This window comes from Chroicocephalus ridibundus, chromosome 1 (assembly GCF_963924245.1).
Source record: "Chroicocephalus ridibundus chromosome 1, bChrRid1.1, whole genome shotgun sequence".
Taxonomy (NCBI): Eukaryota; Metazoa; Chordata; class Aves; order Charadriiformes; family Laridae; genus Chroicocephalus; species Chroicocephalus ridibundus.
This window is the reverse complement of record NC_086284.1, coordinates 206,490,356-206,504,412: the sequence shown is the minus strand read 5'-3', so window position 1 is coordinate 206,504,412 and position 14,057 is coordinate 206,490,356. Positions and strand designations below refer to the sequence as shown.

The window sequence follows — 14,057 nt, the reverse complement described above, 5'->3', positions numbered from 1 at the left end:
CTAGTGGGAGGTGTCCCTGCCCATGGCAGGGGGGCTGGAACTAGATGATCTTTAAGGTCCCTCCTAACCTGAACCATTCTGTGATTCTATGCTTCTATAGTCAGCTTTGCATTCATTTTACTATGCAACCTACGTCCAATGTCACCAATTAGATATATGGATATAGGAAATTATCTGTGGTTATTCTACATTAGCATTAGGCACAACATATTTTTGGGAATCACGTGAACACTAATTGCCGTGCAGGACAAAAAGTGGAGAAAATCTGGTCATCTGGTCTGCTCTAGTGCTGCAGTTCTTACGGACCACTCTTGTGCTGAGAGAACACTTTGTATGTAAAACAGAAACAAAACCAAACCAACAAAAGCCAGACAGGAAGAGGAGCTGGACACTTACCCACAGAGGTGCAGTTTTCCGAAGTGAATGACCTCCCTTCTCCAGCCCTGGGTGGTGCCCGCGTAGTAAGTGCTGCTTGGGTGGTGCTCGGTGGAGCAGAGGGAGCTGAGGCGGCTGCTGCTGCTGTAGCACAAGGGGAGCAGCAGGTGCCAGGTCGCCCCCAGATCTCGTGAGAACTCCAGCTTTACCGGCTCGGCTGAGGAGCTGTCAGTGGTGCAGCCGATATTGATCTGAAGGCCAACACATGAAGTGCAGAAGGTGACACAGGGCAGGCTGTGGGACACCTAACCACTCTTTATCTTAGTGAGCCTCCCCTATTTGGTGCAGTATTTATTTAGCCCAGCAAAATGGTGATTTGGAAACTCATTTTAAAACTGGGATGATGCACTCAGGACATGCACATGAACACGAACTCTTGCACATTGCCCTCCCTCTCCACGGGCATATCACACTCTGGCTTATCATTTAACGAATGTAATATGAAATCCCCAACTACTTCTGCTAAGAGAAAACCATAAAGTTAATTAGGCAAAATCCCAAAGGAGAGCTGCTAATATTGCTGGAGCAAACGCATCAGTTCTTGCAGTAATCACAGCAGTAAAAACCTGGGCATTTTTAAAACCAGAAATATGAAAATAAAACGTGCAAACATAATTTTTTTTATTATTTAAATTGCTGGTCTGCACTATGGTCCTCTTCTATGTTACACTTACAAAAAAAACGCTTATGCCACAGGACCCTTCAGGGTGAGTGCTGTGTCACTTCAGCTTTCATACCCGCTACCCTTTCACTCACGCATAGCGGCAAAGCCCTAAGAGACAGCATTAAAAGAGTATCATAGCTGGATTGGGTTTAAATTCAATGTCACACCAAAACATAGTTTGTCAGTGTCAAACTTTTCAGGGTGTTCTTGCAAGATTCCTGATGTAGAGAACAGAAGAAAAGGTAGAAAACCTACATGAACAACAGTTCTACGACCGAAAAACATAAAAGACGATATTTTGTACAGAATCTGAGACCTCTTAAGATGTATTTTCTGCATGGCCCCAATGCAAATTAGTCTGCTTTTCTTTCACACTGATATTAAGATGTTCTTTTAGTTTCAAATTGGTTATAGAAAAGAAGAAGAATTAGTTCCTTTACAGGATGACTCTGTCATATAAAATAAGATGTACTATAGTTATCACGCAATAAACGAACACTGGTTGCCAATGAAATGCAAAGCTGGTACTAAAACTATGAAATATTTTGGGTTTTTTATATACCTTTGTAGAGGAAAACAGGTGCCTGTCTAACATGCTGCTCTGTAATGAAAACCTATTTATTTCTAAAACACAGTAATATTCCGAATTGTACACATTTAATATCTTCATCAATGACATAGACAATGCGATTGAGTGCACCCTCAACAAATTTGTGGATGACAAAACTGAGTGGCATGGTTGACATGCTGGACGGATGGGATGCCATCCAGAGGAACCTGGACAAGCTTGAGAAGAGGGCCTGTGTGAACCTTATGAGGTTCATCAAGGACAAATGCAAGGTTCTGCACCTGGGTTGGGGCAACCCCTGGTATCAATAGGAGTGAGGGGATTGAGAGCAGCCCTGCTGAAAAGGACTTGGGGGTATTGGTGGATGAAAAGCCGGACATGAGCCGACACTGTGCACTCACAGCCCAGAAAGCCAACCACATTCTGGGCTGCATCGAAAGAAGTGTGGCCGGCAGGTCGAGGGAGGTGATTCCATCCCTCTACTCCACTCTGATGGGACCCCACCTGGAGTACAGCATCCACCTTTGGAGTCCTCAGCACAGGAAAGACACGGACCTGTTGAAGCAGGTCCAGCGGAGGACCACGAAGATGATCAGAGGGCTGGAGCACCTATGCCATGAAGACAGGCTGAGAGAGTTGGGGTTGTTCAGCCTGGAGAAGAGAAGGCTCCGGGGAGACCTTATTATGGCCTCTCAGTACTTAAAGGGGGTTTATAAGAAAGACAGGGATAAAGTTTTTAGTAGGGCCTGTTGTGATATGACGAGGGGTAATGGTTTTAAACTAAAAAAGGGTAGTTTTAAAGTAGATATAAGGAAGAAATTTTTTTCAATGAGGGTGGTGAAACATTGGAACAGGTTTCCTAGAGAGATGGTAGATGCCCCATCTCTGGAAACACTCAAGGTCAGGTTGGACGGGGCTCTGAGCTGAGACATGTCCCTGCTCATTGCAGGGGGGTTGGACCAGATGACCTTTAAAGGTTCCTTCCAACCCAAACTATTCTATGATTCTACAAATATTGAAAATGTATCCTACATTAAACTTCTTTCATCACTCTTCAGCACACATGAGTCTTTCTAATATACTCCTCTGTAATAAAAATCTATTTCTTTCTAAAATCCTGTGATACATAGAACTGTGCATGAATGCTGAAAATGTAGCCTACATCGAATTTCCTTCATCACTCTTCAGTGCACATGAGTCTCATCAACCTACATTTGACTAGAAGGGTTGTCTACTCATCTGGAATCTTGGAGTGATGCTTGGCCCAATATAGGTTTTGACTCTTGAGACACAGAGAGAAACTCTACTGTATTATGCATAACTTCTTCATTTATACTAATGTCCTCAAAAACGTGAGCTGAAAACAATGTCCTTACCACATATGGAAGTAAGCATGTAGATTTTATGAGGTTAATGCTCTGAAGACTTATAAATATCTTAAAGTGACCTCAAGCATTTTTGTTCTACAGGCTGTAATCTATATTTTAAAACAGAAAATGGTTTGCATTCAATAATTTATGAATTAGTTGCATGACAAACTGAAGTGTGCATGAGTACACAGCTAAACTTATTTTTCTTGGAAAACCCTTACTCTCATTTTAGTAACGGTTTATAAATCGTATAAACCATACCAAACGTATAAAGGTATCATTTGCTGTTTAATGCTGCAGCACGCTACATCTTTGTTAAAAGCAGCCTGGTAATTGTGGCATGGCAATTTACGTGAAAGATTCTTTTACAATTTCTTAATGACAATATAATGACCCCTCTAAACTAATACATACTAGGCTAAATGGTTACTCCCATCAGTAGCTGCCCTCGCCAACGCACAGTTTAGATTTTAGGATAAACCAGAAACACAGTTTAGTTTAGACTATGTGTTGTCATCGGGATGCCTGTTTCCACTCTATACGAGAAGAACAAAAAATATGCTTCTTATTCATGAGCTCTAGCTAGCATGGGAGGAATTCAGGTCATCATGGGCAATGAACAACTTCCACCAGAGCCACCAGAAGCAAAAGGACAGCAGAGCCTTGGCTCTCAGAGAAAGTACGACCAGGGCAGTCTAGCCAGCAGGTAGGAAAAATTAATTTCTAGCGTCACAGATGAAGTTGTAGCTCTCCACTGGGTCAGCTTGTGGAAATGCTGCCCACTGCTCCACCTGCACACTTCTTCTGAGCAGGTTGTGAAGTGGCAAGCTGGACACTCACTGTATTTTGCTTGTCATCTTGTCTGCCAGCGGTGATTCTCCAACTTGTAGGACATGGACTTTAATGCTATCGGTGCAAGTATATAGGCACGGACAAAGTAGTAATTCAGGGAAGAAAGCAGAAAACTTTGAGGCAGAAATTTCCCTTATCTGTGTATTAAAAGCTTCATGATACACCCACATGACGGGAAGTAATATCAAAACAATTACAAGCGAAATTAGACAGGCTTCCCTACTTGGCGATCAGAACAGCTGGGCAAATACACCAAAGAGCAGAACCTGAACGAACAGAACTCTCTAAGCAAAAGGCAAAATAGCTTTCTGAGGGCAAGTACCTCAAATTGGATTATAGTGTTTTCATTTACACTCAGGTCCCTTGTTGTAATGGAGTGTTCTCCAACTTCATTTGAAACAAATACCATAGCCGAATCTTCTTCCCTGGAAAAAAAGGAAAGGAGTACTTTAGATTCAGTTTATTACACACTCACTTCTTCCTAATTTATTGCTGAGAGATGCTTACGGAGCTCCTTTAGATGAATATGGGCAATAAAGTCCAATGTTTCCACCAGGATAAAAAAACCAGTTGTCCTCTTTGGGACCAAAGTCAAATGTATCCAAAAGGATCACGGGATTCTTTAGGTTATTTCCATCAATAATGAAATCATCAATAATCCAGATTTCTTCTTTTTTGCCTACAAAGAAAAGGGGAACATTCCTATTAAGACCTAAATTAGAGAGCAGAACAGTAGCCAGTATTTATTGCTTACATTGAGAAAAGGGTGCTGAAAGCTTAGCTTCACTATTTTCATTTTCCATGAAAATGGAAGACGGAAAATTTTCATTTTCCATGAAAATAGTCTCCATACTGCTCCACAGTCTCACCCTCCAGAATTAGCTTTTATTTCTCTAAAATGTATAGAAGTCACAGCAAACTGAAGAGTGAAAAACCTGTGTTGACCAAGTATCTTCTGTTTAAATCGCATTTACTTTGAAAGTCTAGCATCAATGTCTTCTTTAATTAAGAATCACCTAAATGAGCAGTTGCTGTAGAGCCCAAGCAGCCTGAAAGGATGATTCCATTCTACACCTTTTTCCGTGCGCTCAGCAGCTTGTGTGTGCTTGGCAAGAGGTTTTCGAGATAGAATGAAACAATGAAACTCTGAGTGACCTTCTCTCCAATGGATTATGAATTCAAATGTGTCGCAAAACTGGTGCTTTCAAACTGGAGAGGAGGGATTACTTTGCCAGATCTTTTGTGTACTTGTTTTTTTCATCTATCTAGAAACCTTTGTGTTGATCAGAAAAGTTAAAAGGCTTCCTTTAAATGAAATTCCTACTCAAGGATAATGCCTGCAAGAAAAGTTTAGTTACATGTTTTAGGCAGGACCCATCAGAAGAATGAACTGGAACTGGATGCATAGGACCAGATTTGAATTTGCTTTTTTGTTAGAGGTGCACTAGGCATTTGCCTGCATGGAATAAATCTTTGCTGTTTCGCTGTGTCTAAACAATCGCAGGAATTTTTTAGAGCCCTTAATGTCAGCTCCTGCTAAGAGATGTGCTCAGAGCAACTGAGAGCAGAGGAGAGCTTTCCTCAGCTGGCACATCTCCTGTAATCAGGAGGAATGAGCTGCGTTCCTCCTGTGGTTTTCTACAGTCCTTTACAATTTAATCAAAAGATTAACTGCTCACTACATACTCTTCCTAAATGGGGTTTTAATGCCTAGTTAATTCTGAGCAAGGTGGGCCTAGTTCCGATTTACACTTGGGACTTTTTTGTATAATTGGAGCATTGTAATGAGGCCTCAGTGTAAACTAGAAGCAGGTCCATTAAAAACAATGAGGAGAACCTGAGTGAAGTTAACTTTATGGGTGTTGCTTGATCTCCCAGTCCCTCCAGGACCAAAGCTGATGGTCTTCTGCATACAGTCGAGGGGTATTAGGTTAAGATCCTTTCACTTAAAAGCATACAGCAGCTTTATAAGAACGGTAAACATAATCCTGTGATAATTTTAATTGAAGAACTTGAAATACAAGGAATCAAGATTTATGAGTCTCTATTCTTGTTCAGCTCAAAAATCCAGCCTCTGACAGATGCTGAGCTGTGCAAGCGTGGACTGGGCGTCCCACCGGTGTCTCTTCCTTACCGTTGTTGTAAGGTTGCCAGAGCCTGAACCGCGTCGCGTTGCTTTGGGCTGCGTAGGGCAGAGGAACGTTAATAAAGAGGACATCCGTAGTCTGCGTGAAGTAGAACTCATCGATCAGGTGCCAAGTGATGCCGCCGTTGACAGAATATTGCAGCAGGATGGAATGAGACCTCTCGGGGGTGCCTGGAGCAGAGAGGACATGCATTTACGTTCATTATAATCCAGTTTTAAAAAGCACTAGCTCAAAAACACTTCTTCAAGTGTAAATACAATTGGGTTACTTTGACATCTATTAGAGAGTACGGGCTTGCTTTGACAACAACTTAAGCTGTTGAGAGGTTACATGTGTATTACTTATATACATCTTCTTGTCCTTTCCCTTGCTTGTCTGTCTGCAGAATGCTAATGATTAGGGCCTAAATTTACATTGCTGTTCATTATATGTACAGTCACAGTTAATTTACTTAGATGAGAAGCTATCTCAGTGTTATAATTTTTTAGATTATAACAAACCAGCTCCTTCTACCACAGACATTTTTCAGTAGTTCAGTATTTATTTGCTTGTTGTTCCCAGGTACCAGACATTATCATCACCATCTGTAGCACCCACAGATAAAGACACAGTCCTTATCCTCACAAATTTATAGTCCGTGACTCTGACTGCAGACACTGATATAAGCATATTCATGCCCAGAAATCGTAATTGATGTAAAGCGCTGAGGATCTTTATTAGCATGTTTTAACAGCAACAAAGCAATATTCTGTGCTTTAAGCTGGGACTAAAAATTAGTGGTGGAACTGAGAATAAAATTCACATTTTCTGACTACCAGCTCCTCCTTTTTTTTACTTAAAGTTTTAAAGAGTCAACAACAGCTCTGTACAGTCCTGCGTATTAACATACGCTGATTAGAGCCCAGCACTTGCACTGATGCTGGTTGCCCTGCACGAGCTCAGTCCCTGGTGTATGTTTGGCCCGTGCCTGACTTGCTGACCAGGAACATCAGCGTCTGAGTGATGGTATCTCTGAGCTGAGTTCTCACTCAAATTCACAGTCTCCTTTCCCTTCATGGTGTGGCATGGTGGTGGCACCTCCCCAAAAAGTCAGTCCGAGGGCAGGAACTAGCAGCAGCACAGGACCAAGGGACAGTTTCTTCATCCCTGCCTCGCTGTGTGCTACCGTGCAAGTTTTTTTCCATGTTCTGTTCTTAAATTAACGAAATTTGCTGAAGCCAAAGTGCCTCATGTGCACGGTCCTGCTCCGCTCTGCTCCAGTGCAGTCTCTCTTCAACCACCACACGTGGAACAGAGCAGGGAGGAGACATTTGCAGTCAGGAGCTGATTTCAGTTTATCTATCTGTGTCAATTAACAGTAAACAACACACTGGTCTTAACATTTACAGCTGAGATGTGCCCAGCTATATTAATTTTCATTCAACATTAGGGAACTTGTTAGGACTAAGTTCTGGATCCAGGCCTAGGGCAAGCAAGCCATATAAATTTAACGAGAAAAGATTTCTCCTGGAGTTTCACTGCTTTGCCTCTTGTGGGTCAAGTATCAAAATCCATCCTTGAGCCTTTGGCTCTTTCTGCCTTTCAGAATGATATTTTTACTCATCATATTTTTTAATATTTTGGCAAGGATCATATGCAGAAATATTTCCAAGGCATGGTTTTGTAAAAGAAGTCTTCACAAAGATTTTGCTTTTAAACATGAAGTATTAGGCATGTTATTATTTTGGGGCATGCTATGATTTTGGCTGATATTGTTTTCTCTCTTTTCCATAAAGTACTTAAAAAATAGTAATTAATAGCTAAATATGTATGATTAAATGCCTATTATAGGGAATGAAACATAATTTAGGAAGAGCTACATTTTCACTTGCCCATACAGAGATTTGGCTAAGATCTTTATTTAGGAAGAAAGACGTGGTTCAAAATTATTTTCATGCTGTCCTGTGGCAAATGGCGAGTCAGTCAGGGTCCAGTCCCCCTGCGCTTCCTGCAGAAGCTATGAACATCTTCCACCAAAGGGAGAGGGGTTTTTGCCTTGAAGCACCGGTTCTACAAGCAATGCTGGGAAAAACTTCTGAGACTTCATGGGAGTGACTCAAAGGCTCAGCCAGGTTAGTGGTTCGCCACCGTGTCACTCCTGACTGCGATAAAATTATATTGCAAGGCAGGGGCTTGGAGCAGGGTAAGACCGAATCATTGGCTTGAACGTGCGTGTACTAGGGTCACTGTCTCAAGCTTGTTGCACCAACTTGTAAACTTGGCTTGCAAAGTCTGACCATTCTTCATACACAATTCAATAGAATTATGGGGGTTTAATCCTCTCTATTATACCTACTAGGAAGCCAAACGGTAAGAGCTTTTAATGCAATGGGCTGAACCTTGAAAATGAAAAGCTCTTTAGTTTCCTCATCTGTCCTTCAAGCAATCTACTATAGGCCCCATTTTAGGACTTTAAAAACTGAAAAATTCATTTTTCCCCAACATAGAGCAAAATCTCTAAAAATCTTGAGCTATTTAGTTTCTTTTCTGCTCAAAGACTGTACTAGCTGTGCCGGTTTTGATACCACCACAGTTTACTCTTTTACTGCACAGATAGCCACGTAGGCTGGCAGCAGGTAGGCATAATGCAGACTCTCAAAGAACGTCCCATATTATCTACCATAAATTGATGATCTTGTACACTGAAGTTGAAAATGTAAATCCATATTCTCTTCTATTATGCTACAATGTTTGAATAAAGCCAGAGGAGTGATAAGAAATCAGCAGTGGTCTTACCTTTGGCAAGAAATTTAAATGAAAACTGGATGTACACGGTATTAGTGCAATCTAGATCTCTCGAAACAAGCATTCTCAGTCCTTCCTGCAAATACAGAATATATAGTGTGAATCTTAGTTCCCATTATCAAAGATGCTCTGCAGCTTACTATTGTCTGGATGTTGTCTGTTACTGACTGCTGGTGGCAGCGAGAGAGGTAGTTCTCTGTCCTGCACCTTCTCCCAGGCAGAAAATGGGGACAGGGACAGCCTTGGAAAAGGAACCATAGTAATGGAAAGGGCTAGATATGGGTGTGAGTCACCACCAGAGGCACAACTACATGATCAGGTACAGACACAGATACAGCTCATTCAGGTCATGCTCTGAACCACTGGGATATGATCTGATCTGCAAGCACAGACTTACTCAGACAAACTAGTACACTCATTTTTTGGCCAAATTGTATAGTAGCCAAGCACCCTAATTAACAGGCAGGAAGACTCCTCCCTAGGAGCTTTTTTTCGGTGCCTCAAAAAATATTTTGTACAAATATCCTCTTGTGGGGCAACCTCTTGACTTAGAGCTGTATGGAAAGGCAGCAGACAGGAAACCTCATAGTGACCCTGAGGTCCTGTCCATCTCTATAGATGAGCTTTGCTGTGTGGATCCTGGGGCCAGAGCTGGTCACTGTTCTGCAGAGATCTGGCAAACCACCTCTCAGAGAATCCCTCTTTCTCAGACCCCTTCCCCCAGGGGAACAACCTGCAGGAACAACCAATCCAAGTTTTAGACAATTCACATCCTGTGATTTGTAATTTAGATGATCTAAAGAGGTTGAAATGGAGTCGAGGTTTTGCAAAGAACTACTTCTAAAGAAGTAATTTCTACACCCAAAGTTATTAAACTTTGCTTTTTCAGGGCACCTGAGTTCTCAGTGTCAAATGAATACTTAGGTGTGAGCTTAAAATTTGTGTGCTTATGTGAACAAAAGACTTTCTATTTATGTGTTTTGTTGAAGAACTGAGAAGTTCAGAAAATATGATATTTCCTGGCCTCTTTTAACCTGTAATTAAGAAAAAAAATTCTTAAAGAGTTAGAAAACTTAAAACAACAGAATTAAGTAAAACACAGGCTAACTACATAAACATTAATTACATAGACTACAGTGCTGACTAATTTGTATTATTCAAAATGCTCAAAAGGCAATCAGGGGATTTCAAGACACAAACACCATTGATTGTAATGTGTTCCATATTTTGAAACCACTCGCTTGGCCTCAAGAGTCTCAGCCACAGAGTTTCATTCTTTTCCTTCGATGGTTAAGGAGGAATTTATGCCACAAATGAAAGTAATAGTCAACAAACAGATGAAACCTGTTTGTTCATAAAGAACAACTGTGACAAACATGGTGCATGCTTAGGGCAGAAAAATACAATAAAAATAAAAATGTCAAATTCTAGTCTCAAGACTTTGACATAAACATTTGGGGAAAACAACAAAAATTTTTACTGTTTTTTATTATTTTTTTCAATGTAAGTAATCTCTGACCCCTTTAAAAATGAGAGCTGTTCCAGACTTGATGGTGTCACCATTCAGGTTTCCCCTCTCAGCACCGTAGACCTCAGGCCAAAGGTCTGGATGCAAGTTACCATTGAAATCATCCTTCAGGACAGACTGCAGGGGAACGACAGGGACACAGTACGGACCACCAGAGCCTCTGTCACACCTAGCAACAAATTGGGAGGAAAAGGTGTTATCCATTTGGCCTAGATAAAACACAACGTCCTTCCTATGAAGCACGTTAAGCAGGTTGCTACTTACACACAACGACCTGCATCACAGATGCCGTGGCCTGAGCACATCCAGGGGCACCCTGTAGCCAGGACCACGTTATCAATAGCCCAAGAATCAACACCAGCAGCATAGTTGTACTGAATCCATCTGAACCGTGTCCTGGGAGAGCTAGAAAAAACAGAGTGAATGCATTTCAGGCATCAAAATGTCTGCTCCACAAAGTGCTCAATAATAATTTAAGAAAATCCCATAGACTTCAGGACAAGAAAAGCATATTAATAAAAACAGCTCTCTGCATTTGGAAAATATTTATATTCCAGATGAAACCGGAAGTTTCAATTTCTCAGGTTAGTTTTTAGGCAAAATTCCATCAGGCTCTAAAGGAAGGTGCTCAAAGTGAAAACCAAGGAAGTCAACATTGCTGTGGCTCTCGCTGGTCAGCAAAGTGGTTGAGCAGAAGCTGTTACCTACATCAGCACTCAACAGCTCCACATGTTGCTAGCAGAGTTAAAACAATATAATTGCTTCAGTAAGCTAAAAAGTAATGAAAGTTCATTTATACAAAGTGTTGTGTAAAGAAAGAACAATGGTGACATGTTTGTATATATATGTATAGCACTGTATGACTATATAGGTACAAACACGCACATGCATACACACTGCTGCAATTGCTGACTGCCTTGTTATCCTCAGATGAGGCAAGTATTTTGGAAAAAAAATCTGTCAAAACGCTATGGGTTTGATCATCTTGCATTTGTTCAGGCAGGAAACATGCTGTGGAGCTGATCCTGGAGCGAGGCACAGAGAACGGCCCTCAGACTGACAGAATCAGGATATCACTATATCTGTGAAGAACATTCTTTGGAAGAAGATGCATGGTCCTCTGGAGCGAACTATGGAATTAGAAACCAAGATGTAAACCCCAGTCTCAGTTCATTTACTGAGTGCCCATTTTCACCACCTTGTTTTCTGGGTGGTGAAATTTGCAGAGGTAATGTGTAGAGTGCTTTGAGAATTACAGAACTATTCAGAATAACAGTGAGCAATATTATCATTGTCTGTTATTTCTAAACTAGAGCATGGTTTTATTCAGAGAGGCGGATGCCAGCATATCTGCCACATCCATTTACAACAATGTGATATCACTAGGAGTCAGGCTGAACTCTCCTCCCGGTCAAAAGGGTGGAGGTGGCACGTCCAGTAACATGCGTTTTGACTTGCTGAATGCCATGACTAACATGCCTAAATGTTGGATGACAGCTTATATGCAATGACAGAAAATACTTTTATATGAAAAGATGGGTCAGGGCATTAATTCTTGCTTCTTATTGGGTAAATGTTAGAAAAGCTTGGTTTAGCATTCCTGTTCTTGCTGCCATAGATTATAGGCAAGACTTAAGAATTCACTCATCCAAAGTTGTTGCTTCCTTAAGTTCCTGCAGTTCACATTATATCCGATGAAATATTTTGAAGTGAAATTTAAAATTCCGATGGCGTGACAACACACATTTAATAATTTAAAAGACATGCAGAAAATTCCCAACCTGAGGGATGTTTGCTCAAATTAGATCAGCAAAATCTATATCAAACAGCCAGAAGCAGAGCGCTCACTTGGTTGCGGGTGGAAGGTAGACCGTAATTCTCTTCCAGTTTTGGAATCTCTCTGAAGTGTAGATGGAGCTTTCAGTGTAGTGCTGACAGCCGATGGTTGGGGGGACGCACTCCTCTGTCACCAGGTGCCAGTCTCTCCCGTTGTTTAAAGAATACTGCAGGTGAATGCTATGGGAATTGCTGTATGGTTTGCTGCAACCCATGCTCAGCTCAAACTGCAAGAAAGTGGAGGCTGACACATGGAAGTCCCAGGTCTCGGCATAACGAGGTTTTCCTATGAAAAGAGAACAAAAAAAAAACAACAAAAAAGAAAAAGTGCACCTTATGCATATGCTTTCAGTACTGTCATTAAAATTTCTTATCTGCATTTACCTTCTTTTTTTTCAGCCTTCTCTTCCCTGCAGATTACTATACACTTGAATTTGCATATACCTCCCATCTTGTAAAAACTTGACCCATACATAATTTATAAAATAGGTGCATAGAAATGTAGTAATGTTTGGTGACACATACCAATGTTTTCACTGAACATCAGAGCTGTATCCATAGACAGGCAGTCGATGTCTACTTGACCTCCTTGTATTCTGTACCAGCTTGCTTGTAAATCCACAGTTCCATCAAATTTGTCCTGGAAGCCAGTCTGAGAGCTGTCATTCATCCCTATAAGGACATCGTCCAAAGCCCACTGAGCTGAATGCTTCCCTAAAAAAAGCAGAACAGGCAGGTTAGTGGAGTCTCTGTTATTTTTTACGCCCACATCCTCTGTTCACCGTGTGAGCAGTGCTCAGTCACTGCTAAACAAAACTCTGGAGTATGTTTCTCTTTCGGATAAACATGGGTATTTTCCTCTTCATTTCTCAAGCTTCAGTGCCTTCATCATCATACGCTCTCCCTGTTTTTGAATGAGACACTCCCTAAGCCCCTAGATTGAGGATTTTCATTTTATGTGTCACAACCTTCCTGCCGTTCCCCACACTAAAGCAGAAAGGCATCTGTCTAGTTCCCAAAGTACCTTTTGTATGGAAGAGGATAGTACAAAAGGGAAAATGCTGAAGGCTCTGGATATAGATGATATTCACAGAAGTGCTCTTCACTTTCTCTTTCCTGGAAACCTCATTTTTCTTGCTCTCCAGCCTACAGGCACCTCAGTCCACCATTGCTTCCAGCTCTTCATTTCAATTCACCTTTCTACCAGCATGCTGAAAACGCCATCTTTACTGTACAATCATTGCCCTCACAGGAGAAGAAGGAAAGTCTTGACAATAAATGGTGAGCTCGCAGCGATGTGCCAGGACTTTTGTCCTGCCACTATGAGGAACGTGGGTCATGGCTGATAGGGCCACTTTGGACTGAGTTACGGCAGACAATTTACGAGGGAGCTAAGATCTGTAATGAGGAGTGGTTGTCACCTATGGGCGTTGGTATGGAAGGTGGTATTCCAACCTCCAGTCATAAACTCTCCCTCTTACTGGGAGCCACAGGACTGCCATCAGAGTGACCAGGAAGAGATGTCATCCAGGTGCCCCCAGAGCAAGCGGCCACCAGCAGGACACAGGTAGGGAGCAACAGGTCTGACGTCGCACCACTCACCAGAGCAAACGATCGTGGCAGAACGATGGTCTGTGGTGCACCAGTTCCTGCCCAGCATTTTTCCCAAATGAATTGGCTTCTTAACTAAATCACATCCCTCATGCCTTATCTACTCTCTTGCCTAGCCAGGGCAATTAACTCCAGCACATATATTGTAAGAAAATGTACAAATAAAACCAGCTATCAAAATGATAAACGATAACCCAAAAGCTGCAAACCGTAATTACCTGAATATAAGCCATGGGCTTTTGTCCCCAGGGAATTGCTCTTA

The 14,057-nt window shown here is 41.6% G+C and overlaps 1 protein-coding gene across 4 annotated transcripts in view; it reads right to left on the bottom strand.

Annotated features, from left to right (window-relative positions):
* The window catches only part of RELN (reelin), a 294,950-nt gene that overhangs the window by 43,957 nt on the left and 236,936 nt on the right, over positions 1-14,057 (bottom strand). For all 4 annotated transcript variants that reach the window (XM_063323481.1, XM_063323482.1, XM_063323483.1 and 1 more), the window contains exons 33-41: positions 12,710-12,898; positions 12,197-12,470; positions 10,613-10,753; positions 10,340-10,517; positions 8,812-8,896; positions 6,024-6,206; positions 4,397-4,568; positions 4,212-4,314; positions 397-626 (exon numbers count right to left, since the gene is read on the bottom strand). In XM_063323481.1, coding sequence (XP_063179551.1) covers positions 397-626; positions 4,212-4,314; positions 4,397-4,568; positions 6,024-6,206; positions 8,812-8,896; positions 10,340-10,517; positions 10,613-10,753; positions 12,197-12,470; positions 12,710-12,898 — 1,555 coding nt within the window. The remainder of the gene's footprint in view (positions 1-396; positions 627-4,211; positions 4,315-4,396; positions 4,569-6,023; positions 6,207-8,811; positions 8,897-10,339; positions 10,518-10,612; positions 10,754-12,196; positions 12,471-12,709; positions 12,899-14,057) is intronic.